Consider the following 27333-nt stretch of genomic DNA (forward strand, 5'->3'; position numbering starts at 1 on the left):
TATAATCACAGTCAAAATTTGACAGATCTCGAAAAGCCTCGCAAAGTGGAGGCGAGTTCTTTAGCTTCCAGTATTTATTAGTTAAATCCGCTACATTCAGCTTGTTAACATTTTGGTAAAGACCTTAAACGTGTACTTAAACGTGTACATGCGTGCCTTAAATGTGTACTTTTAACACTTATATCATAAATAACTATTAGTTGTAGGTTATTTCTGTATAGGTATATTTTAGTTTTTGGTAATTAATTTTTTTATTGTTATCTATTATAGATATTATAATAATATACCAATAATGCACTCTATACCTATTCAATTTTTACTCATGTTTAAAAGTTAATATTTAAACAATGTTTATTTATTGTTAATAAAAATTTATTCTTTTTCTGGTGCAACTATATTTGTATTAAATTAATTAATAAATTTAAAAAAGTTATTATTGTTATTAAATAATTATATTTAGGGGCCCGAAATTTGTGTAGTGTCTCGGGCCTGATTTGAAGTCAAATAAGCTTTGCCTTTGCCACCTGCTCTATATAATATCCAAGCAAACCAAAGTCACGGTTCTTTCAGCTTGTTACCATAGAACAGTAATCATTTAAAACGTAATTAATATATTAAAGCATAATTACTATATGATCTAGTCATCATATCGAAGACGAAGATGACACTTATAAAAGCAGTTGAAAAATTAGATAAGGAAGCGAAGAGAATAGAACTAGAGATAAACCGACACAAAACAAAATACATGACGATAGGGAAGGACGACACAACAACTCAGAAATATCTAATAACACAGAACCATAAATGTGAAACTGTATCCACCTTTAGCTACTTGGGACTAACAATAGGGAAGATTGGAAACGACAGAACAGATGAAAGAATTCTGAAACGCAAAAATACGTATTAGTCTGATGCCTCCTCTACACATCGGCAGACGCGTCTGCGGATGCATCTGCCGATGTATCATCACGAGGTGACCACACATCTGTAGGTACACATCTGTAAATCATTCAGTCTTTGTTAATTCTCGGGTGACGCAATATCTACTTTGAATTCACTGCGAAAACTAATGCGTCGTAGAGGTCCGAGGTAAACAACAGACGATCAAATTACCCCATCTACACATCTGCGGATGCATACGCAGATGCCGTCCGCGGACACGTCTGCCGATGTGTAGAGGAGGCATCATGACAGGGGTGGGCAAAAGCCGGCCCGCGGGCCGTTTGCGGCCCTTTTGCTTACTTTATCCGGCCCGTTGAAAAATCCGGCAAGCACCTTTTAATCTTTCGTGCAATTTTGTCGACATCATCACTATTGGTATTCTTTGTTTAAATGGTTTAAAATGATATTTATAGTATTTTTGTCAAACAAATTTCTTGGGCACGGAAAAACTCCAAAAACATTCGCGTGTGCACAGCGTGCGTAGAGGGTATAGGGGAGATTGGGTAACAGTGAGACACTTTTTTTTCATTTAACCATAAGTCCACTACTGTGACATGTATAAACAAAATTTCTTCAGGATTGTACTCTCACATGTGTTCATTACACAAGAAAAAGTCAAATTTGAAAATAGCTCGGTTTGTTTAGTTTGCATTCGACACATAAGGTCAAGTTGTCATTTGTCTCAGTGTTACCCATGCATGGGTAACAGTGAGACAGTATAATATTTATAGGAAAGAAAACAAAAAAACATTTAAATTACAAAATATTTATTTATATGAAAAATAAAACAAATAAAAAAACAAATTCAAGTTACAAAGTACTTATTTATTAAAAAAAAATAGGGATCGGAAATAACGTACATTTATTAAATTGAAATTTGTCTCTAATGAAAAAAAATTTGCCGTTTAGTATGACGTTAACAAACTGGCCTTGGCAATATCATCTTAATGCCTTTTACTAAAAATTTTAGAAAAAAAAAATACAAAATGTAATTTTTTATAACATCTGCGTAACAGTGAGACATGTCTCAATGTACCCCGTCTCACTGTTACCCATTTGCCATAAAATTTAAAAAATATTATTTTTGTTATTATAAAACTTAGTTTGCATTGCTAAACTGTGAAATCATGTTTACTAATCTACACACAATGTCATAGTAATACTAGAAAAATCTTAATAATTAACATGCTTTTATAAAAAATTCTCAAAATCCCTGTATTATTTTACTTAGTGCCCACCAAACACACTTTATCACGATAAATCCTAAACTGACACTGCACGGCCGCCGAACATATTAGTAATCAGTAACCAGCAAATACAGCAGGCATGCATAAGTAATAATATCTCCACGTGGCGAAAAGGAGGGAAAATATTTCAAGTGTCTCACTGTTACCCAGTCTCCCCTAGTCCTCCGGCCCGGAAGACATTTTGAAAATTTCATTTTGGCCCGCGCTTAAAGGTATTTGCCCACCCCTGGTCTAAGAGCTAGTGAACCCTCCGACTAACGGTCGTCCTGTAAGGCTAGAAATTTGTATTGGCTCCGTGCGTCTCCCCTCTACGTACAGTCACGTGATACGCTGTCAGATTTTGTAAGGACGTTTTAACATTGAGTCTTATGGGATTATTTTGTTAAACTTGAATATTTTATTTTGTAGTGATAATAACCGAATACAATTGTTAGAATTCATTAGTTATTAATTTATACTGTAATTTATAGTGCAACAAAATATTTTCTTTTTCGTTAATAAATATTTATTGACATAAACTGCGATAGTGAGGTTATGCATACAAAATCAAACTGATAATCAATATTGGAAAGTGAAGAATTTATAGTGCGTTTTTATTTTCTGTTTATATTAATACATAATATCACTAGCGTGACACGAAATTTTTTTAAATGTCTCATTTAAACATACACAAAGCGTCCTTATAAAATTTCAAAAAACCGCCACCATGAGCAGGTCGGTCGATTTTGCTTTGACACTTTGTTAACGCTCGGAGCGAATAGTGATAATTCATAGCACACCAAGGCTAAAAACCATGACCTGGCAGGCATCAGCCGTGCTGTATCTACCAGGTGAATCGAAAAGTGCATAGTTTAGGGGAAAAATAAACATTCTCCTGTAAAGTTTAAATTTAAGTATGTGTTTGAGTAAGTCGTTTAGAAGAAATGTGTACAATGACAGGCGATTCTGAAGAGCTTAAGACCTTGCCAGGCGAGGGGAAGATTAGGGGTTTTTCCTAAAACTATTTTTTTTGTATCGAACAAAACTTTTTTAGGTTTTTTGAATCATTCCAAACAGAAAAGGTCTTTAGTGACTTTTCTCTTAGGTTAATAGTTTTTGTTATACATATAAGCGATTAAAAATTTTGAAAATTGCGAAATCGGCCATTTTTAACCCTAAATAGGACATCTAACTAAAAATTTCAATATTGCCAAGGTAGGTAGATATTCTTTAAATATTGATTGATGAAATCCCGAAGAATTTTTTGCAATACAATATCGAAAACCCCTTTGTTTTTTAATTGTTAATCAAGCGAGCGCGACACTGTAGTATAAGTGAGGACGTTTGAGTTTGCATATATTCATTACCTCGAGAATGGTCAAATTTGAAGAGAAATCCTCAGACAGGTTGATTTTTATTCTTAAATTAGGACTTTTTGGCATATATATATATAATACTAGTGACGTCATCCATCTGGGCGTGATGACGTAATCGATAATTTTTTTAAATGAGAGTAGAGGTTGTGTGATAGCTCATTTGAAAGGTTATTTAATTATATATTCAGTAATATAAACATTAACATAATTATGTATACAGGTTGTACAAAAAAATTTTTTTTATTAAATTAATTTAGACAAAAACAAGAAAAAATTTTTTGTACACCCTGTATAAATAATTATGATAATGTTTATATTACTGAATAGAGAATTAAATAACCTTTCAAATGAGCTATCACACAACCCCTACTCTCATTTAAAAAATCATCGATTACGTCATCACGCCCAGGTGGATGACGTCACTAGTACTATATATATGCCCAAAAGTCCTGATTTAAGAATTAAAATCGACCTGTCTGAGGATTTCTCTTCAAATTTGCCCATTCTCGAGGTAATGAATTTATGCAAACTCAAACGTCCTCACTTATACTACAGTGTCGCGCCCGCTTGATTAGCAATTAAAAACAAAGGGGTTTTCGATATTGTATTGCAAAAAAACTCTTCTAGTGGAGTCACTGAAGGTTTACACCTCCGATTTCGTTGAACCTTCATCGATTTTCATGAAAATTAGTGAGTAGTTAGAAGATACTTCAAGGAACAAAGGTGACATGATGCCAACTTGCGCTTTTACCCTGGGGGTGGATGCCACCTCTTCGCAGGGGTGAAATTTTTTTTATTAAAAATAATACCAGAAATCGATAGAGGGGCAACTTCTAAGCAAAATTTGTTATATAAAGTTATTAACATAAATCAATACTTTTTAAGTTATTAATTATCAAAGATTTTTTTTTCTTAAAAAAATGCATGCTTTAAAGCAGTTTTTCACGTATTACTCAAAAACTAGAAGCCTTTGTAGAAAAGCAATTATACCAAAATTAAAGATAATAAAAAATTTAATACACTCCCTACTTAAAGAACCAAACTAATGTTATTTCAAAGTGAGTTATGGGTAATTGAATGTATATCTTTTTCGACGAGTACTCAAATCTAAGTATTCAAGCTTTCATAACGGGAAAACGATGCATTTTATAGAATATACTTGTAAAACATTTGTCAAATTACTTCGGAATACCTATCAAATGAGCTCAAGTAGAAGTTAATAGCATCAAAATTAAGCAAGTTATGATGAAAATAAGAGAACTCTTTCGATTTTTTTAGGAACTAGTGAAAAATAAAACATACGCCATTTCCACAAAAATTAAAATTGGTAGTAATCCTCACAAGAATTTCTTTAGGTTAACATAGTTAATGATTTCAACAATTTTGACCGGTATAGAATGCATATTTTTGAAAAAAAGATATAATTTAAAAAACCAGAATTTTTAAAATGATCGTATCTACTTTTCATTTTCTTTTGATAATAACTCCAAAAATACTCAATATACGTAAAAAAATGACATATAACTAAATTTTAGTTTTTTCTGTTCCAAATACTTTACCGATTTTTCTATTTCCGTAGAGTAAAAAATAACTGAGATAGAAACGTTTTAAATTTCAATTTTGCTGCGAGAACCATGTAACCGGGGCTATTTAACCTTTTATTATTAAAATCCACGAGGAAAATAAACTTCCTGTAGCTGGCTGTATACCATAAATCACAAAAATACCAAGTTTTTTGTAAAAGGTATATATTAAAATACCCTAAATAAGGGTCACAATACAAAACGTTTTCGGATTAAGGAATCCATCATCAGTGTTTAAAAGCCCTAAAATTAAGTATAACCTAATTAAATGAGATAAAAGTTAAAATTGACAGAGGTTTTCAAGAACAAGAGGCCATACTTACAAAATTTGCATGCCTGAGCCATCAAAATGTATAGGGTAAAAACCCTTTAAATGTAAATCATAAAGTTATTTTACTTATTTATATAAAATTCATCAGATGTTATAGATAAACCTGGATGTTACCCAGGGCAACACAGGACTCTCCCCACGTGGTTGGAACTTTTTTTGGAGAAAACCTCACATATTGGATTTCAATGGCCAACTGACAACTGAATTCAAGAGCAACCCAAAATGACATTAAGAACTGTCAATGTAACCTAGTTGTAATATTACTTCAGCCACAACGTTAAAGATTATTTTGAATGTTTTAAGATAAAAAAACAGTATCAAATTTACAAATATTAAAAATAAAAGATGTTCGCAAAATATGAAAAATTTTTCCTTGAAATAATGCATTAATTAAGTATTCAAATAGGGAAATAAAATGTTTACGTTACAGGAACTTATGCAGTCAACAATATCAATAAGAGTTGTATTAGTGGTATGAAATTATCAATACGATTAGACAAATAATGGTAAAGGCCTTATACTAGGAACACAAAATAGTATGTAATGTGTACATATGTATACGATTTTAAGAGTATTGATTAAATGATAATTGTTTAATGACTGATAACTTGCTTGGTAGTCGACCCAACATAAATTGGACAATGATAGAAAAAGTGATATGATAATTATAGAAATACTGTTTTGTTTTTATCTGATTGAAAATGAGACTAGAGTAGCTTGATTGAATATTCAAAATAATCTTTAACGTTGTGGCTGAAGTAATATTACAACTAGGTTACATTGACAGTTCTTAATGTCATTTTGGGTTGCTCTTGAATTCAGTTGTCAGTTGGCCATTGAAATCCAATATGTGAGGTTTTCTCCAAAAAAAGTTCCAACCACGTGGGGAGAGTCCTGTGTTGCCCTGGGTAACATCCAGGTTTATCTATAACATCTGATGAATTTTATATAAATAAGTAAAATAACTTTATGATTTACATTTAAAGGGTTTTTACCCTATACATTTTGGTGGCTCAGGCATGCAAATTTTGTAAGTATGGCCTCTTGTTCTTGAAAACCTCTGTCAATTTTAACTTTTATCTCATTTAATTAGGTTATACTTAATTTTAGGGCTTTTAAACACTGATGATGGATTCCTTAATCCGAAAACGTTTTGTATTGTGACCCTTATTTAGGGTATTTTAATATATACCTTTTACAAAAAACTTGGTAATTTTTTTACTTTTATTATTAAAAAAATAAGAGGTTTAAAAGACTAACTTCGACGTTTTTAAATAGCCCTTCGAATCAACTTTTAATTAGTTTTTAGGTGAACCTGATATCTTAAAAGTTAACGGAGTTATTTACAAAAAAACAATAACATTTTTTGGAAAAAATTTTAAAAGATACATTTTGCAACATTTTTGGTGCATAAATTTTAATGGTATCAACTTGTTCGAGGGCTTATTTGATAGATATTTCTATGAACTTTGACAAATGTTTATTAAGTTTATGTTATAAAATGCATTATTTTCCCGGTATTAAAGCTTGAATACTTAGAATTGGGTACTCGACGATAGAAATATCCATTCAATTACCTATAACTCACTTTTAGTTAAATTGAAAGGTTTTTCTAGCAAGGAGTTTATTTGATTTTTTATTAGCCTCAATTTTAATAATAATAACTTTTTTGTAAAAACTTATAGTTTTTGAGTTATTTATGAAAAATCGGTTAAAAACATACATTTTTCTCACGAAAAATTAAAATCTTTGATCTTTAATAACTCAAAAAGTTTTGATTTATTTTAATAAATTTATATAACAAATTTTGCTTATAATTCGTTCCTCTATCGAATTGTGAGGTTATTTTTAATAAAATAGTTTTCACCCCCGAGAAGGGGTGGCATCCACCCCCCAGGGTAAAAGCGTAAGTTGTCACCATTGTCACCTTTGTTCCTTGAGATATCCTCTAACCACTCACCACTTTTCATGCAAATCGATGGAGGTTCAACGAAATCGGAGGTAATAGCTCATATCCACCTTCAGTGACTGCACTATTCGGGATTTCATCGATCAATATTTAAAGAATATCTACCTACCTTGGCAATATTGAAATTTTTAGTTAAATGTCCGACTTAGGGTTAAAAATGGCCGATTTCGAAATTTTCAAAATTTTTAATCTCTTATACAGGGTGTCCCCGAAAATAGTGCGTTCCTTAAAGGTATAGGTAGAAGGCACAATGTAGAGCAAAAAAGTCTTATAACATTTTTTTCTAAATTGATCCATTTGACCAAAAAACTAAAATATATTTTGATACCGTAATTTGGGGTAACTTGAGACGATGGGGTTACTTGAGACAATTTGGATACACTATTATTTTTCGTCGATTTGGTCAACTTGAGACAACTGTCTCAAGTTACCCCACCACAAATTAGATACTGTAAAAACTAGTTTCTAACCTACCTAGTTACCTACCTACCTACCTACTTACCTATCTACTTACCATTTTTTCATTATTGTTTCAGGCTCAGGTATGGTTCGAACCCAAAAAAGAATTTTGGGATCTAGAAAATACCGAAATTTCTCGGAGGAGCAACTTCATAAAGCAGTGGAAGCTGTTAGGTCCGGGATTTCTTTGAGAAAAGCCGAAGAAAAATTTGGAATACCACGATGTTCTATAAATAGAGCAATAAATGGAAAGAACGGAGGAAAGGTCGGTAGACCATTTGTTTTAAATGAAGTTGACCAAAATGCTTTAGTAATGTGTCTATGTTCAGCTGGGGATTGGGGCTTTCCTCTCACACTATACGATATTAGACTCATTGTCAAAGCATTCCTTGACCGTTCTGGAAGAAATGAACATAGATTTAAAAACAACATGCCAGGTAGAGACTTTGTCATGTCTTTCTTGAAGCATCACCAGAACACTTTGAGTAATAAAATGTGCTAAAACATAAAGAGATCTCGAGCCAAAGTCGACCATAACGCCATAAATATTTACTTTGATAAGTTAAATCAGTCAATGGAGGGAGTTCTTTCTCATTCTGTCATTAATTATGATGAAACAAATATGACAGACGATCCTGGTCGTAAAAAAGTTGTTGTTAGAAGAGGGTGTCGACATCCTGAAAGGATTATTGATTTTTCTAAGTCAAGTACGTCTGTAATGTTTGCCGCTGCCGGAGACGGGACAGTTCTCCCTCCATATGTAACATACAAAGCTGAGAATCTTTATAATACCTGGACCGAACATGGCCCTAAGGGGACAGTTTATAATTGAACTAAGAGTGGGTGGTTCACTTTGGGGATATTCGAAGATTGGTTTCGAAAAATTGCCTTGCCTTATTTCTCGAAGCAAGATAAAGAAGAGAAAAAAGTAATGATTGGGGATAATTTGGCGAGCCATATATCCCCATATATAATAGTAGAGGAATGTAAAAAAACAACATAATTTTCATCCTACTTCCCCCAAATAGCACTGGACTTACTCAGCCGTTAGATGTCGCATTTTTCCGCCCACTTATAATTAAGTGGCGTGAAACTTTAGATTCTTGGAAAACAAAAAATCGTGGAACTGTGCCAAAAGATACATTTCCTCGTTTATTAAAAAAATATCTGGAGGCAATGGGAGAGAAAAATCTTTCACAAAACGTAATAAGTTGATTTAAAGGAGCAGGATTAATTCCACTAAATCGAGGAGAGGTCTTGAAGAGGCTTCCAAGTAAACAGGGAGTAGAGGATGGCAAAGAAAGTGAGAATACCGTTGCCTGGGTAACTACATTTCAATAATATTTAGAAGAATGTAGAAGGAAAGAGACAGATGGTTTAAGAAAACAAAAGAAAAAGAAATTGAATGTTCCTGCTGGTAGAGGTATGTGTGAAGATGATATAGTAATTTTGGAAGACAAACCAAAGCCAGAAAAAAAGAAAAGAAGCCAATTAATGGAAAAAAATAAAGAAAAACCATCATCCAGTAAGAAAAGGCAAAATACAAGTAAAGTAATTATGTCTAGTGAAAGTGACGAAGACAGTTGCAATGAGGTTGTATTTGACGACAGTTCAGATGATGACTGGGATTCATTTCAAGCAAAATAGATTGACAATATTGAAGACAATATTACTGAAAAGACTAATGACCAGGATAATATTTACTCTTATCAGGAAAAACATCATCTGCAGCAAATAACGGCAATAATTAAACAAGTTGGATACTTTGTCATAGTTAGTTACGACTCAAATTTTTATCCTGGGGTAATTGAAAAGATTGGCAATAAAGGCGCAATAATAAGTGCAATGACAAAGACTTCACGGGAAAACTGGAAATGGCCCAAACCTAAGGATGAACTGTATTATTGCTGGCAGGACATTGTAGGTGGTATTAAACCGCCTAAAGCCCTAAATAATAGAGGTATTTTTTCAGTACCCGATCTAAAATTGCTGTAATTAATTGTTTTTAAATAAAAGTTTTGAGCTCTCTGTCTTTTTTATTAACCCAAAAAAATATTCTGAATGTCTCAATTTAACAAAACACTTTATAATTATATTTTCGGTGTCCCAAGTTACTCTATCAAGGCGTAATTTGAGTCACTTGTTGAATTTATACGGCTGTCTCAAGTTACCACATTCTAGTGTGTAACTTGAGACAGACATAAAAAAAAATTGAAAAACTACTTACGACAAAATAAACAGAATTATTCAATAAACATATCATAGTTACCTATGCGACTAATGTTTTCAAATAGTTTTTGAACATTAATTTTTTCTCGGTATGTAATAAACTTCAGGTTTAAGTTAAAAAGTGTCTCAAGTTACCCCAAATTACGGTATGCAAATTGAAGTCTCGCAACAACGCGCAACTCAAAAATCTAAATATTAAAAAAGTAGGTTTGTAGGTCAGTTGCATCTGGTAGGTAAAATAATGTAAATATCAACCAAACCAATATCCATTATTTTGCAGGTAGGTACCTACGATGTCAACAACCCCAAAAATCACACCCTTAAGTAAATAAACAAGGGGTCATTAGGTTAAATTTCCACAGTCACAGCAAGTTCTTCTAGGCTACGTTGCCATGTCATTCAAATTTATGAAAATAAAATTCACTTATATGGAGAACAATGTAATTTTTTTCAGAAAAATTTAAAGAGAAATTTAAAGAGAGAAAATATAGTCAGATACATAAAATCTCTTCGCTTAGAATGGATAGGACATATTACAGAGACGCCTGAAATCAAATATGTTGAAAAGGATAACTAACTAGATACCACTATGGTCCAGGTGTAGAGGAAGACCTAGAAGGAGATGGCTGAATGATGTAGAAAAAGACGTAAGAGCAATGATGAATGTGAAAGACTGGAAAGTTCAGTGCAAGGACAGGAAGAAATGACAAAAGAGTCACGACAGCAGCAAAGACGCACAGCAAGCTATAAATGACAGACGAGTAATCCACCTCATTCAATTTTTTTTAAGCTCCATTTAATTTACAATCTGTTATCACTCGTAACAATAAGTAAATTTTATGACAATTATCAGAAGAACAAATGACATGTAGGAATTCTCTCCAGTGAGAGGCTTCCTTTAACATATAATTAACAAACAAAGTTAATAATGTAGTGGTAAATGTTAATTAATTTTATTTAAATCTGTTTAATAAGTCTGTAGGCTTAAAACGATTTAGTCGATGCACTTCATCGTTGTCATTAAACAGTTCGCGCACTAAATGATTAGAGTGAGCACTAGTTTTGTTTTTGTATTTTTCACTGTACTTTGTGACTTCAGTTTTTACGGATTGAACTTGTAGGTCTTTTTCTATTATGTTGTTCGAAACATACCACGGAGCACTGACTATAATTCGAAGAACTTTGTTCTGGAATGTTTGTAGGATTTCTAGGTTTGAATTACTAGCAGAACCCCATAATTGAATTCCATACGTCCATATTGGCTTCAGTACGGCTTTATATATTAAGAGCTTATTTGTGAGATTTAATTGTGATTTTCTGCCAATAAGCCAGTAAAGTTGTCTTAGTTTGAGACCCAATTGTTTTCGTTTTGTAAATATATGTGTTCTCCATGTTAATCTTCTGTCAAGATGTAAACCTAAATATTTGACTTCATTTCTCTGAGTAATCATTTGATTATTTAATAACACTGCTGGACATATACCTCTTCTTAGTGTAAAGGTAACATGGGTTGATTTGGTCTCATTAACTCGAATTTTCCATTTTTTTAACCATGCTTGGATATTATTAAGGCTGGCTTGTAAGTTTCTTGAGGCAGTTACTGGATCATGATGTGAGGCGAGTATTGCAGTGTCATCTGCGAAGGTTGCTGTTATTGTAGTTCTTGAAGTTGGTAGATCTGCAGTAAAAAGCTGGTACAGCATTGGGCCTAACACGCTACCTTGCGGTACTCCTGATTTTATTTGGTGTAATTCTGAATATTCTGAATGGTATTTAACTGAAAAGAATCTGTCAGATAAGTAAGAATTTAGAAGTTCATAATACGGATGAGGCAATAGGTTTTTTAGTTTATATAGTAGGCCTTTGTGCCAGACTTTATCGAACGCTTGGCTTATGTCAAGAAACGCTGCTGAGCAATATCGTTTATTTTCAAAGTCGTTGCTGATATGTTTTACTAGTCTATGGACTTGCTCTATGGTTCCATGTTCTTGTCTAAACCCAAACTGATGTTCTGGTATGAGATTTTTACTATCTAGTATTGGCTTGATGCTTTTCATTATTAATTTTTCCAGCACTTTGGAAAGCACAGGCAGTAAACTTATTGGCCTATATGATGTTAATTCCTCTAGTTTTTTTCCTGGTTTTGGGATCCACCTCATCCAATAATAGGATTTTAAACGCCATGGCGTCAGCTACAAGCCATAGGGATTGTAATGCTTAATTAATGAGTGAATTAGCTTATTAACTAGTTTTGATGGGAAATAAGCCACAATTTTATTAAAAAAATGATTTTATTAACTTTTCGACGTCCAAATCGGATGTCGTTGTCAAAATACAAAAAATATTAATTACAAAAATGCCACAAGAAAATAGCTTTAGAACAATTAGCTTATATTCACATATCTACTAATATCTTTACTGCCATAGTGATTGTAATATTAGCTCTCTTTTACAAGGTGTAAGAGAGGAAGCAAAATATCATAAATATGTTTAACATCTAGCTTTTGTATTTTTTAGTTACTTCCTCCAAAGCCTGCGCCTCCTCCAGAACCTGAACCTAGTGTGCAAGTGTATAATGAAGCTGGGAAACCTTGTTTTGTAGTAGTTACGTTCGAGATGTCGAATCCATTGGTGCAAGCGAAAAAGGTTGAAGATGTACAAGAGGAGTTAGTATATTGTGCTATCTAAATGTTTATTTCTGCTTTTGTAATCTCTTTGAGTAAAAATACTATTTTTTGGTTAACATTCTCATTGTTTGGTTGATTATAAGTTGTGCACAGTCTGCGTCAGAACTTGTTTTTTAACGACTTTATATATGTGCTTTAAAATAGATTTTGAAATACCCTTATATTTGATCTGTATATTAAAACTAGCTTAATAATTTTAAAAATTTGACAATATTTTTCTTGATAATCTGTCACATATCATCATCATCATCACCATCATCATCATCATTATCACCATCACCATCGTGGGGCTACAGCCCTTAAAATATCCTTGACCAGTTGTTGTGTTTTTGTTATCATTATCATCATCTGTGACCGCTGACAGCTCATGGCGAGCTAAGTACTTCGATAGACTATGGTAACACCTGTTTGTAATTATTATCCGACTTTTTATTTCCTCAGATGTATTATTATTGGGGTTAACCGATCTCCCTAGATATATGAACTCTTTGACCGCTTCGAAGTTTTGGTCATTGATGATTGGATCTGCGTCAACATTTCCAGCTTTTGTGTTTGTGTTAGTCGCCATGAATTTATTTTTATTTTGATTTATATGTAACCCATTTGTTTTGCTGCTGCTACTAGATCAGTTAGGATTTCCGCAGCTCTCGCTCTGGTTCTTGTTATAATGTCCACGTCATCTGCATATGCTAGAATTTGGACTGACCTATTAAATATTGTTCCCCTGCTATCTAAATTAGCGTCTCGTACAACTTTTTCTAAAGCTACAGTAAAAAACTGACACGCCAGCGCATCTCCCTGCCTTAACCCCCTATGTATTTCAAATGGGGTTGACGAGTCGTTTTGATATTTACTGCTGATAGCATCTTCGCCATTGTCACTTTTATCAAACATATGAGTTTTTTTGGAATTCCTAACTCATTCATAGCGTTGTAAAGACTTGGTCTTAACAAAGATATGGTACATATCTATGTTAAACTCTTGCGCTTTTTCGAGGATCTGTCGTAGTGTAAAGATCTGGTAAAAGATCTGATATTCTCCTAGAAACGTTTCGGTATATGGCTTCAATATCTCGTGTAAAATGTTTAACAATATCTTGTACGCTGTATTTAGAAGAGTTATTCCGCGGTAATTATTGCATTCCAGTTGGTTTCTGTTTTTGTGTAACGGGCATATTAGGCCTAAACTCCATTCTTCAGGAATTTGCTCCTCAGACCAAATTTTACAAACAATTTCTCGCATCACCTTGGTGATCTGCTCTCCACCATGCTTAAATAACTCTGCTGGGATGCCATCGCTGCCTGGGTATTTGTGGTTCATTAGTTTTTCTATAGATATTTTCACTTCTTTTACCGAGGGGGTTTCCACGAGTTCCTCAGTTCGGTATTCCAGCTGTATGTTGTTAGTAGGGTCCCCTTCCAGCAATTCTCGAAAGTGCCCTACCCATCGTAACAGGATATCCTCTTTGTTGGTAAGTTACCTTACTTACCACCTGTATACATGGAAATCACCAGCTGACAAAGAGCACAAAATTGTCAGATATCAAATTGACTACATCCTAATAAAGCACAGATATCGAAACTCAATTCAGGCAGTAAAGGCATATCCAGGAGCAGACGTATCCTCTGATCACAGTCTTCTTATTGCTAGGTTTCAACTTCAACTAAAAAAGACGCAAAAAAGCCGCAACAACAATAAACTTAACATACAGAAACTAAAGTCAGAAGAAACAAAAGAAAATCTGAAACACGAAATCAACACAAATCTAGACAGAAACCCAGGAAATAATTGCAACGTAGAACAGCAGTGGCAATTCTTCAAAACCTCTATATTAGAACCAAGTAAGAAAGTACTTACTACAACCAAATGTAAGAAAGAAGAATGGATGACGGAGGAAATTCTAGACTTGATGAATGAAAGAAGAAAAAACAAAACCATTAATAAGACCCGCTATAAACAGCTTCAAAACCAAATAAGAAGAAAAATTAGGGAGGCTAAAGAAACCTACTTCTCTGAAAAATGTAAAGAAATAGAAGAACTGCAAAACACATATGACAACTTCAACCTACATAAAAAAGTCAAAGAACTAGCCGGAATAGGAAATAGAAGAACCTCAAATATATTGCTCGACAAAAATGGAAATATTATAATGGAGACAAAACGAAAACTACGACGATGGAAAGAGTATATCGAGGAACTATTTCATGACCAGAGAGAAGCCAGTACATCCGTAGATAGCCAAACGGGAGATGTAGGCCCAGAGATAACCAAATCAGAGGTTAGTCAGGCAATAAACTCTATGAAAACCAATAAATCTGCTGGTCCAGATGAATTGCCTAGCGAGCTGATAAAGTTGGTCAACGAGAAAAACCTGGACATAATAGTAGAACTGTTCAACGCTATCTATACTACTGGAATCATCCCTAGAGAAATGTTGACATCAGCCTTTGTGTGTTTGCCAAAGAAGGTGAATGCAAAAAAATGCAGTGACTACCGAACCATAAGCTTAATGTCACATACCTTGAAAATTCTATTGAAAATTATCCACGCCAGAATACACTCTAAACTGGAGCTGGATATTAGTGACACTCAATATGGGTTCCGCAATGGTATGGGTACCAGAGAGGCATTATTCTCCTTCAACGTGCTGACACAGAGATGTTTGGATGTTAACCATCCTCTTTACGTCTGTTTTATAGACTACAATAAGGCGTTTGATAAAGTAAAACATGATCGACTCATGGAAATCCTAAAAAATAAAAACCTAGATGAAAGAGATTTAAGACTAATAACACACCTCTATTACAATCAGCGAGCAATAGTAAGAATTAAAAAAGAAACATCTGAAGAAATGGAAATAAAGAGAGGAGTCAGGCAAGGCTGCATACTATCACCTCTATTATTTAACGCTTATTCTGAAGAGGTAATGCGAGAAACTCTGGAAGATGAAACAGTCGGCATAAGAGTAAATGGAGTCTTAGTTAACAACATCAGATATGCAGATGATACAGTAATAATAGCCGATAGTTTACAAGACCTGCAAAGACTCATGAGTAAAATAGTAAGGTGTAGTAGGGAGTACGGACTCTCTCTCAATATCAAAAAGACGAAGTTTATGAAAATTAGTAAAAACAACCATAATACTAACGAAATCTTGATAGTAGAGGGCCAGCAGATCGAAAGAGTAAAAAAGTACACTTACCTAGGAACACTTATAACAGAAAATAATGACTACACTGCAGAAATAAAAGACAGAATCGAAAAAGCACGTTCTAATTTTATAAAAATGAAAAAGGTCCTATGTAGCAAAGATTTAACATTAGCTCTTAAAGTACGCCTAACAAAATGTTACGTCTACAGTGTTCTATACTATGGAGTGGAATCATGGACGTTAAATGTAGAGACAATGAGACGACTTAACGCCTTTGAAATGTGGACCTATAGAAAAATTATGAGGGTTTCCTGGGTAGATAGAGTTACAAACAATGAAGTACTGAGAAGAATAGGTAAAGAAAAGGAAGTTGAACTTACAATTAAAGAAAAGAAGCTACAGTATCTCGGACATGTGATGCGGGGCGAGAAGTATGGTATCCTACGACTCATAATGCAGGGAAAGATAGATGGCAGAAGAAGCATCGGAAGAAGACGAATTTCATGGTTGAAGAACCTGAGAGAGTGGTTTGGATGCAGCTCGAAACAACTATTTAGAGCTACTGCCTCAAAAATTAAAATAGCTATGATGATTGCCAACCTCCGTAGCGGAGATGGCACCTGAAGAAGAAGAAGAAGTTACCTTCCTTATCATTATAATAGTTGATTCTCGGTTTTTCTCAGAACGAAGAGATAGTTGACGAAAAAAACACCTATCTTAAGAGAGTTTTTAGAGTCGTATCATTCTACTTCTTATTCTTCTTTTAATATTGCTATGTCCTGTTTCTTTTGTTACAATCTCTGCTGCGATTCGGAGCTCCAGCTCTCGTACCATCGTTTTTTTGGGTCTTCCTATGGGTCGCTTGGTGTTGGGCTTCTGTGTTTTCGCCCAATGCGCCATACGTTCAGGGTTCATCCGATCTACGTGGTCCCTCCACATGCGTCGTCGCGCTCTTGTCCATCTCACTACCTACGTCTTGAACGCCTAGCTCTCTCAATGTGTCTTCATTTAATTCGAAAACCATAAAACAAGTTGGAAAATTGCAGAAATCTTTGTATTGAACTAAAAAGGAGATTACCTATATCAAATAAAATGAAATATTTTTCTAGAACAACATGTTTTTCTTTTCCAAAAAGGTTATTTATCAGACTAGTAAGCTTGATAGTTAATTCTTAATTTTTATTTGTAGTTTATCAATGTTAATTAAAGAGAAACAAAAAAATTCTGATTTGCACCCCACATCTATGCTATCGAAGTGCATGTCATATGATTATTACAATGAGTTATTAAATGCAATGATATTTGATTTGAATGATAAATTTTTGACATTCAGCAACGAGAACTGTATGAAACCTGCAGAATGTCTAACACGAAAGGGTAAGTAAATAACATTTTGCAAGAGTATTGTTAAAGAACTTTGTAAGTATTTATACAGAATATCAGTCAAATTCATAAGGACAGAAAGGCTCCTTTAGGAACAATGTACTGCAAGAATTGAGCACGATGATGAACTCTCCGAACAAATCTATCTATAAGCGAGGTTCCTACAGCCTCTGCCGATTCTCGCATTTCGACCGCTATCGTTTTCTGTCCATCCATTCGTCTTCTTTGATGGCTCTATCTCCCATGATGTGCCGTACATTTTCTTCCCAGGCAACAACTGAAGGCGTTCCCATTCTTCTTCTTTGTTGTGGTATGTAATATAAAGCTTTCTTTGGCTATCTATCTTCATTCATTCGTTTCACGTGACCATACCTCACTAAATAGTTGTCTCGTTTCAATTTTATCTACACTGGAATATACGGTATTTGTCCTCCTTCGAAAATCTTCACTCCTGATGTGATCTCTTTTGGATATACCACACGCTCTCCTTGGATAATCCATTTCTACTACTTCTATTCTTTTTCTATCTTTTTTCGTGATCTGCCAAATTTCTGTCCTATAAGTCATAAAAGGCTCTTCCAAGGTACGATAGATTGTCAGTCCGAACAAATGAGTATTAAAAAGAGCGTAGACAGGAATGCGTTCTGTCACCTACGCTGTTCGTAGTAATAATAGACTGGATAATGAAGCAGACCGAAAATAAAAGAACAGGACTAAAATTGAGATTATATAACAAAGAGGACCTAGAATTTACTGACGACATATGCCTCATAACATCAAATAAACTGTGCATGCAAAATAAAATAAATCACTATACAATTAAATAGTAGATACATTTATTTACTAAAATTAATAAGAATAATAATTTAAAAAATTGCTTTAAAAGTTCATCCAAGATCACTTCAAATGTTCAAATGTTAGTGCCAGATCAATTTAAGTAAATTATACCTGGTTGCACCAACAAATCACAAATCTTAAGCTCCAGCTTAGCCCAGCTCAGCTTATACATAAGGTCGCTTTAAGTCTCACTTATGTTGCACCATAATTTTCGATTCTTACCAGGCATGAGACGATTCTTATGAGACGAAGTTTAAGATGCAATCCACGTAGAAATCCATTATGGCAAGCTGAAAATTGATCTCAGATTCAATGGTGCAACGCGTATGTTTCGTAAGCTGAGTTTATGACACGTCTTAGCCCCGGCGCAAATTGAACCTAAGCGAGACACAACCTGCGCCGGCGGGACGGGTGACCCGTGCATTTATTTTTCTAGCGCACCGCATATTGAACACAAGCCAACTCAACCGTTGGCCATCGACGTGGCGAATAGAGACGGGCAATATCAGTGCGGACATGTAACGGTTACTTTTGATACCGGTTCTCAGTGGTACTGAGTAAAAATACTGATTACAAAATACTGATGTATCTGATCCTCGTACTGAATTGAGTAGGCAATGTAAAATCGGTATTTCCGTACTTGTAACTAGTAACGTTTTAAAAATATCTTACACGTACCTAGAAGTCGTAGCCGTATGACTTTCGAAAACATCGAATTTGATCATAAGCGGGTGCATAAAAAGATATCTTACACTGAGTATTTTATTTCTGCACATAATACCCACATATTTAAAATAATCTCTCCCCTACTGCTCGGTCATAACTCATATTCCTCAATTTATTGCTCGGATCACAATCATTTACAATTACTGCAGGATCGCAATCATTTACAATTACTATAGGTCATAATAATTCATAATCCCTCCGCTACTGATCGGTCATAAAAAATAACACTATCTGCATATTTCGTTTTTAATTTTTAAGCATAAAAATGTAATATGTAATAAACAAAAATGTAATATGCCGACAACTTGAATTTGAGGGTAATACGATATTTTATCGATCACGGTTTTAAGTAACATGAATAATTTTTCACCTCATTTTTCTAATAATGTGTTTTTGTAAAGGCATAACTTTGATTATTAATTTCGTATCGCCTCTTATTTAGTCTACCAAAGTTATCAGAATTTAATGACAAAGACAACGCAGTTTTCACTCGGGGTGTTGACTATGCTAATATTTTTATTTATCATAATAAATTGTACTTAGGTACCATCCGTATTCATTTCAGATAAGTCCATCTCGCAAACAAAAACAAGTAAAAATAAACATCTGGCGGTGAGTCACGCGTCCCACGGCCCAAGAAAACTGTACGCCGATGACAAACGTTCCCAAGCGAGACCTGCGAACGAATGCATTGATAGTAGGATGCGCAGAACTGTCTACGCAGTTAGCCGGTGCAGGTTGTGTCTCGCTTAGGTTCAATTTGAGCCGGGCCTTAAGAGCTTAAGATCTGTTGGTGCAACCAGGCATTAGATACATCGATAGTCGATAGGATTGATTTTGGTTTAAGTTTTCAAAGCCTTTTTCCATTTTCTCAGATAATTTAAATAATGGAGATATTGGTTTTAGAATCGTCCCAGAAAATTGCCGGCAGATTTGTAGAGTTTCTTAAACATGAAGGAATTTATGAGTCATATGTACATTCTATTACAAAAGCTACATCTTTAATGATTAGTAAAGATTTTCAACGCGTAAATGGAAAAGATATTAAAGAACATCAACAATTTATTGGTAATGTAAGTATGATAGACATACAAGATTAAGGACGTAGGACGTAAATTATTTTTTGCGAGCCCCCGCCCTATAAAAACGAATTTGGGATAAACAAATTAAATAACTTTTAAACTATTATGCTAATTGCTTTGAAATTTAGGGTATGATTTAAGCACCAGAAGTCTCAGCATTCCGTGTAATAAGAAGGTTCTAGGTTAATTTTTACATAAGTTATGAATATTTATAAAAACTCAAAATTTATAATTTATTTTGCAATTTTCTAAGCAACCAATAAGGATAGACATATTCAGCGAACGCCATATTGAAGTTTTTTATACGATTTATGAGTTTCTTACTCTCAAATTTGTTTAAAATGCTTAACTTTTTGGTAATAGACGAAAAAAGCGAAAATTTACCGTTTTTTGATCTTAATTTGTTTATAATTATGTATATCATCAAAATCGGCTGCAGGAAACATATAGGTTATTATTATAGATGTCCATACTACTCAAAAAAATTAGTTTCAGCCTGAAGGGGGTTGTGTCACCAACAGGATATTTTCTTCCTTATTTCTCTGAACTACTAGGCTATGGCCGCTACCGATATCTGATGTTAAGTTAAGGCATGCTACGTCGATTATATTATTTTTGATGGATGTTTAGAGACGAATTTGTAATGGTTATAGCAAACTTTTATTAGTGAAGTCGGTACTATAAGAAGAAGAAGAAATATATCTCTGTGTGTTAATATATAATCTATCATCATAGATCTTTGTCCACGGGTGTTATTGAATGTATATTATTTGTGTTGGTCTTTGTGGTAAAAGAATGTGTTATTTAATTTAAGTTCGTCATTCGTGCAGAAGTTTATCATCAGTTCTCCATTTTCGTTTTTAACATTCTCGTTATAATTTTGCTTAATTCCGGGTATTACTTGGTTGCCTATTTGAACGTTAAAATCCCTCAGTTTTCTTCCCTCTAGCTTGATCTACTACTTGTTGTAATTCGTTATAAAATATTTCTGCTGTTGTTTGAGGTTTGTTATTTTCTGGGCCGTATCTATATCCGATGATGTTCAGGTCTTCCTTCTTCATTTTTATCTTTGCTGTTACAATCCTTTCTGATGTCTGATACGTACAGTTGAGTCCGCGAATCTTTACCCGTGCGTCATCATTTAAAGCATACCAAATAAGTCGATGATAAGTCGGAAATTGAAATTTACTAAACGCAACAGCAAGTGACAGTAAGTGACTTGTTGCGTTTAGTAAATTCCAATTTCCGACTTATCATCGACTTATTTCGTATGCTTTAAATGACGACGCACGGGTAAAGATTCGCGGACTCAACTGTATTGACCCTATTTGATAAGCTCTTTCAATGATGCTTATTCCCAGGTGACATGGAAGACGTATCAGTGTGACTTTTATATTCCGCCAGTTTGTTTATTTCTTCTGAAGGAAATCCCGCACTAAGCTAGTATCAATTTTAGTAGTATAAGAAACTTGGAAAAAGTCATAAGATACTTTTACATTTGTTTTATTAAATTACGAAACAACCAAAACTCGCTCAGAGTTTCTTTAAATTTTCAGGTGTTTGTTTTTCTCATATCCAAAATGAACAAAACCGTAAACCATTTAATATGTCACGAAATGGAACCTGTGACAACATATAAGAAGATTGACAACTTTTTCTTTTACGCAAAAGAAGCAATGGATACAAATAGAGAAGAAATAGCTGAAAAATATTTTCTTGAAGTGAGTAAAACAGCATTAACGTTAATGTTAAAAGCATGCCTATTAAAGTAGTTATTTTTCATTAAACTGATGTTACTCTGAAACTTATACTCCGAGGTTACTCGTCTATGTATTATTTTAAAATTGTAAAATTTCTTATTTTTTGTAATAAGTATGTTGATGAGTTGTGAACATTATAGGTCATTACATTAGTCAACTTAGATACATTTTATTTGTTGTTTCTTTGATATTCCTTTTTTTTATACCATAGGCGTAACCAGGATGATCCTAAGGGGGGGTTACAACTACCCGAAAGGGGGGGGTTACAACTACTGGAAGGTCTCTGAAGGGTATGGTGTTAAGCGTATAGAGCTCAAAGTACATCCCAATGGGGGGGGGGGTGGTTATAACCCCCAAAACCCCCCCTGGTTACGCCTATGTTTTATACAAAACTATAATCCAAAATTAGTAACAATAGATCAAAAAGAAAGAAACCCAAAATAATTGATTGAGCAATGAACAGTATTAGACCAGTAAGGATCTGTGAAAAAACGTCTATTTTTGGATGTGAGAGGTGGCATTCGGATTTTTGCAGATAAAGTTAGATGACACCTTCAGTAATAATAATTGACTTATGCTCCTTCCCAAATATGCCCGGAACATTAATAAAAAAATTAAAATATTTAAAAATTTCGAAAAACGTCGATTTTTTGCTGCTTTCTTTGCTTATAACTTTAAAACGATTCGTTTTGGAACAAAGTTGTACAGAAATAAAATAAAGATAATTGAATTTTGTATGATATACGACTGATCAAAAATGTCTTAACGTATTACCTTTTCTGCAGTATAGCAATAAATACAAAATAAACGGGCAAAATACGCCTGTTGTTATTCAATGTTTTTAACCACTTTGGTGGCACTTAGAACCTTAGTAATTCACTTAGGAACTTCTTTGTAATATACTTAAACCGTGCACCAAATTTCATTAAAATCGACCTAATAGATTTTGCATAATAAATTTGCAATCTAAATGTTTTTAAAAAAGTTCAAATTTTTTAAAATCTTTCTGAACAAAAAGTAGACCATTTAGAAGTTGTCTAATTTTTTTTACATATAAAGAGGTCCTCTATCTATCTAACACACTTTACAGAATTAAAATTGGATTATTTAAGGGGCCTCAGCAATGTTTTAAACTTATAAACAATTTTTTGGCTTATAAGCAAATAGCTTTGTTTAATAATAAAAAAATTAATTTTTAGCAATGCAAATAATTAAAACCGGTATAATTTGACTTAAACTTTCAAATGCTGTCAGCAGAATTGCTATTTTATTTTTTAATCAAAAGTTATTCGCGTTCAAAAATTGCAATTTTTCGAATTTTTGAAAGTTCCACTGCGTTTATCTCGAAAACTATGCATCCTACGAAAAAACTTGTAAGAACATTTTTTGCTTAGAATTGCCCAAGAAATACAAAAACATATTTTATTTTGCGAAAAATCGATGTTATGTAATTCCTCAAGTTCTTTGTTTATAACAATCTTATCGACATCCAGATCAACTGTTACCCAAAAAAATCGTGTTCTACGGGTCGAAAAATACATAAAAATCTTGGGTAAGTCCATCTAAATAAAGAAGCCCGTAGCACCCCCTCCTGGCCAAAGGACTAATTTGTTTATAAGCCAAAAAATTGTTTATAACTTAAAAACATTGCTGAGGCTCCTTAAACAATCCGATTTCAATTATGTAAAGTGGATTAGATAGGTGGAGTGCTTCTTTATATGTAAAAAAATTGACAAATCTTTGTATGTTCTTGTTTTTGTTGTGCAAGATTTTAAAAAATTTTAATTTTTTAAAAAAAGTTTAGATTGCAAAGTTATTATTCAGAATCTAGTAAGTCAATTTTAATAAAATTTGGTGTACGATTTTAGCACATTACAAAAATTTTCTAAGCGAATTAGGAAGGTTCCAAGTGTAACCTAAGTGATGGAAAATCATTGAATTAGGACAGGCTTATTTTGCCCCCTTATTTTATATTTATTGCTATTTTGCAGCAAGGGTGATAAATTAAGACATTTTTAACCAATCGCATCTGATAGAAAATTTAATTATCTTTGTTTTATTCCTGTACGACTTTGTTCCAAAATGAATCGTTTTAAAGTTATAAGCAAAAAAGTAGAAAAAAGAACGAAATTTTTTGAAATTTTTAAATATTTTATTTTTTTTTATTAATGTTCCGGGCATATTTGAGAAGGAGCATAAATCTATTAATTATTAACGAAGTTATCACCTAACTTTATCCGCAAAAATCTGAATGCTACCTCTCACATCCACCTAAAAACAGATCCTTACTGGTCTATATGTAAAGGAATATAATCACAATTAATTGCAGTCAAATAAAAAAATCCTAAATAAATCATTATTATCATCACCAATAGTCATTTTGAGTCCATGAATGAACATAAGCCTTCTGTAAATAATTTTATTCTTGCTGAAGGAGGTTCTTCAATACGATAAGCATCATGTCTAGATCTTTATTCTACAATTTTCTTGGTCCATCTTCCATTTCGGAATTTGGCAGCATGGACAGTCCAGGTTCCAGGGCCTGTCTAGCTCCATTTCAGCATTGTAGTTTTTTTAACTGCGGTTGTAACACCAGTTTTTCTTCTATTTGATTTGAAAATATATCTTTGAAGGATATATTCAAAAGTGACCTCACCAGGGAAAGAATTGTAAATAAAAAATGAATAACCATTTTCAATTTCGTTACAACACGAAACTACAGCCGCATCATATTCTAGTTCAATCAGAGAGCTCTGCAAGCACCTCTACCGGTTTCGAAACTTATTAGTCTCTCATCAGGAGGCACATATGCTGCCCTCTCTGACCCAACTAGGACAAACCCCGGCGTGCAGTCACGAATTGCAACGAACGAAAAGGCAGGGATGCCCTAGCGGCAACTGCTAGTAAAAGACTAAGCTTTCAATCAAATAGCACATAAAACAACATTAAAAATGTTACTCTACATCCTACCAGATTGAAAACAATGGGAACCTTCTCTGGTTACACCTCCCAGGTTTCTACAATTTGCAAGCCATAACGGATGCTGAGACTCAAGAAGATAAGGGAATTTTACAATTTATAATTCACGTCCCATCTGCTCAGCGCGGTAAAGTTCCAATGAGAATGGTTCCCTTCGTACTCAAATCAGAGTAAACATCTAAATCAAAAAAGAATAACTTTCAATTTCGTTGCAACACGAAACTACAGCCTCATCACATTCTAGTTCAATCAGAGAGTGCTGCAAGCACCTTTACCGGTTTCGAAACTTAATGGCCTCTCATCGGGAGGCACATATGCTGCTCTCTCTGATCTAACCAAAACAAACCCCGGCGTGCAGTCACGAATTGCAACGATCGAAAAGGCAGGGATGCCCTAGCGGCAACTGCTAGCAAAAGACTAAGTTTTCAATCTAATAGCACATAAAACAAAACCAAAAATGTTACTCTACATCGTACCAGATTGAAAACAATGGGATACTTCTCTGGTTACGCCTCCGAGGCTTCTACAATTTGCAAGCCATAACGGCAAAAGAATTATTGTAGTTTGGTGAAAATATGTGAGTCTGAAGAGGAGAGCTGCTCAGGCCATATGACAATAGACACATTAGATACACCGTAGAGGGAAAAGCAGTAAACGTCACTTATATATTTCCTAAAATATGTACAAAAACGAGCAGGCAATCATCAAATTTAATGTTATTGCTATCAGTCATTTTGTTCCCATATCCGTCAACAATAATTGCTATTTAGAGTCCGTAATATGAGGTTTTGCTCTCAGGACTACTACTATCATTGTTTGATTTGCGTGTATAGATATAATGCTATGTGGAAATGCGATCAATGATTGTCCCCGTTTAGGATTTTGTCCTCTTCAGGGTTTGTAGTGAATGTATAGTGTTGGCAGCAAAAGCAAACAGTCCGAAAAACACACTGGGGCAAGCGCCGTGTCCTGGTGTTTTTGGATCCTGGGTTATGCCGGACGGTGGTGTCCAGAAGGCTAAGAAGTCAACAGAAAAGAAAGTTTGATGGATTGTTGTTGGTTCCATAGACATTTACGTGTACTGTCCGTGCTTTGCTCTCGACCAGTCTCCCTAGAAACCATTGTACAACGACAGGCGAACCTGCGTCCCTCGTCGGCGGTCAGGAGGTGGCTTTGAGCGCAGCGTGGACAGTGTGCGTTCGAGTGGAGAAAATAGTTGCGGCTATTTTCTTGGGACGAACAGGTATAATTGTGCAATGAAGTTGGGAAACCGCAAAAAACCAACTTCTCCCTGTTCGGGGTAGGGAAGAGGAGATGTTAAAGGTGGGTACGGAAGGCTAACGGGGTAGCCTCGAGGATGTTTTCGTACTCCACCGGGAGTTCGTCAATGCATGTTTGCATTAGAGCGGACGGTAAATGAATCTTTTTGCGTTTGGGCTTTCGGTGGAGTACGTGGCCGGAAGATGAACAGGAACATTTGAGAGATTCTTGTGTGTCGGAGAGGGGGCCGTTGATTACTTTGATTGTGAAGTTCCTGTTCAGAGAGTTTATTCTCTCGGTGATTTTGGGGATGTTCGAGATGTTATGGATTTCGTTTGAGGGATATCGCCAGTGCTCATAGTTACATCTACGCAAGATTCTACGTTCAGCGCTCAACAACCACTCTTGTTTTGCTCTAGCGCAAAGAGAGTAGAGGCAAGATTTGTACTCCATGACGGGTCGAATAAATGTCTTGTACGTGTGAATGAGAGTCTTCTTGTGTGTCTTGCCAATTCGTCCAGAGAGAGAGTTGAGAAGTCTGGCCCTGTTCCTTACCCTATATAAAGTTGCCTTTAGATCTGCGTTCCAGTTAAAAGTCCTGGTGAACAGAACTCCTAAATAGTTCGCAGTCGGACTAACAACAAGCCTTTCTCCCAAAAGTCTCAGAGGATATTGGTCGTCTTCATTAATTATGATTCTATGTGACACAGAAGGGGCGCGAAACACAATTGTTGTTGTTTTGTTCGCGTTCAGCGTGACTCTCCACTTACAACACCATTCACCGACACCGTCCAACAGAGCCTGGGCTCTTCTGAAGAGGAGTCTTGGGTTGTATCGAGAGGTTGTTGTGAGCAGAGCCGTGTCGTCTGCATAGAGAAACAGCCGAGTGCCTGGGATATTTTGGTTAGTGATATCGCTGTTGTAGATGATGTACAACAGCGGTGCTAGGACTGAACCCTGGGGGACTCCAGCTTGTGGAGTGAAGGGGGTGGACTTTTGATCACTTATTTTCACTCTGACAGTTCGGTTGTGGAGGTATGAGTGTACAATTTTGGTAAATTGTAATGGTCTCTCAGGACTAGCAAGCTACGTGTTGTGGGAAGTCCTGTGTTGCTTGATGTAAAATCTAGGAATATTTTATACATCACAATTAATTTCATATACCTACCTAAACGTGTAAATTTTCTACAACTGTATAATATTTAAAGGGTTTTCACCACCATAATATTTTGGTGGCTTAAGCATGTAAATTATGTTAGCAATATTGATGATGAACGATTTAGTTCGAAAACGTTCTGTCATGTAGCCCGAAAGGAATTTTTTAAATTAAATATACTTACCTTTTATAAAAGA

General features: G+C 34.5%; 1 protein-coding gene across 1 annotated transcript in view; it reads left to right on the forward strand.

Annotated features, from left to right (window-relative positions):
• Positions 1–27333, forward strand: part of LOC114325824 (uncharacterized) — a 95833-nt gene that overhangs the window by 44735 nt on the left and 23765 nt on the right. Inside the window, exons 11-14 of the mRNA XM_050646440.1 lie at positions 12633–12781; positions 17143–17330; positions 19806–19972; positions 21538–21702. Of these exons, the coding sequence (XP_050502397.1) occupies positions 12633–12781; positions 17143–17330; positions 19806–19972; positions 21538–21702 (669 nt within the window). The remainder of the gene's footprint in view (positions 1–12632; positions 12782–17142; positions 17331–19805; positions 19973–21537; positions 21703–27333) is intronic.

Source organism: Diabrotica virgifera, chromosome 3 (genome assembly GCF_917563875.1).
Source record: "Diabrotica virgifera virgifera chromosome 3, PGI_DIABVI_V3a".
Lineage (NCBI taxonomy): Eukaryota > Metazoa > Arthropoda > Insecta > Coleoptera > Chrysomelidae > Diabrotica > Diabrotica virgifera.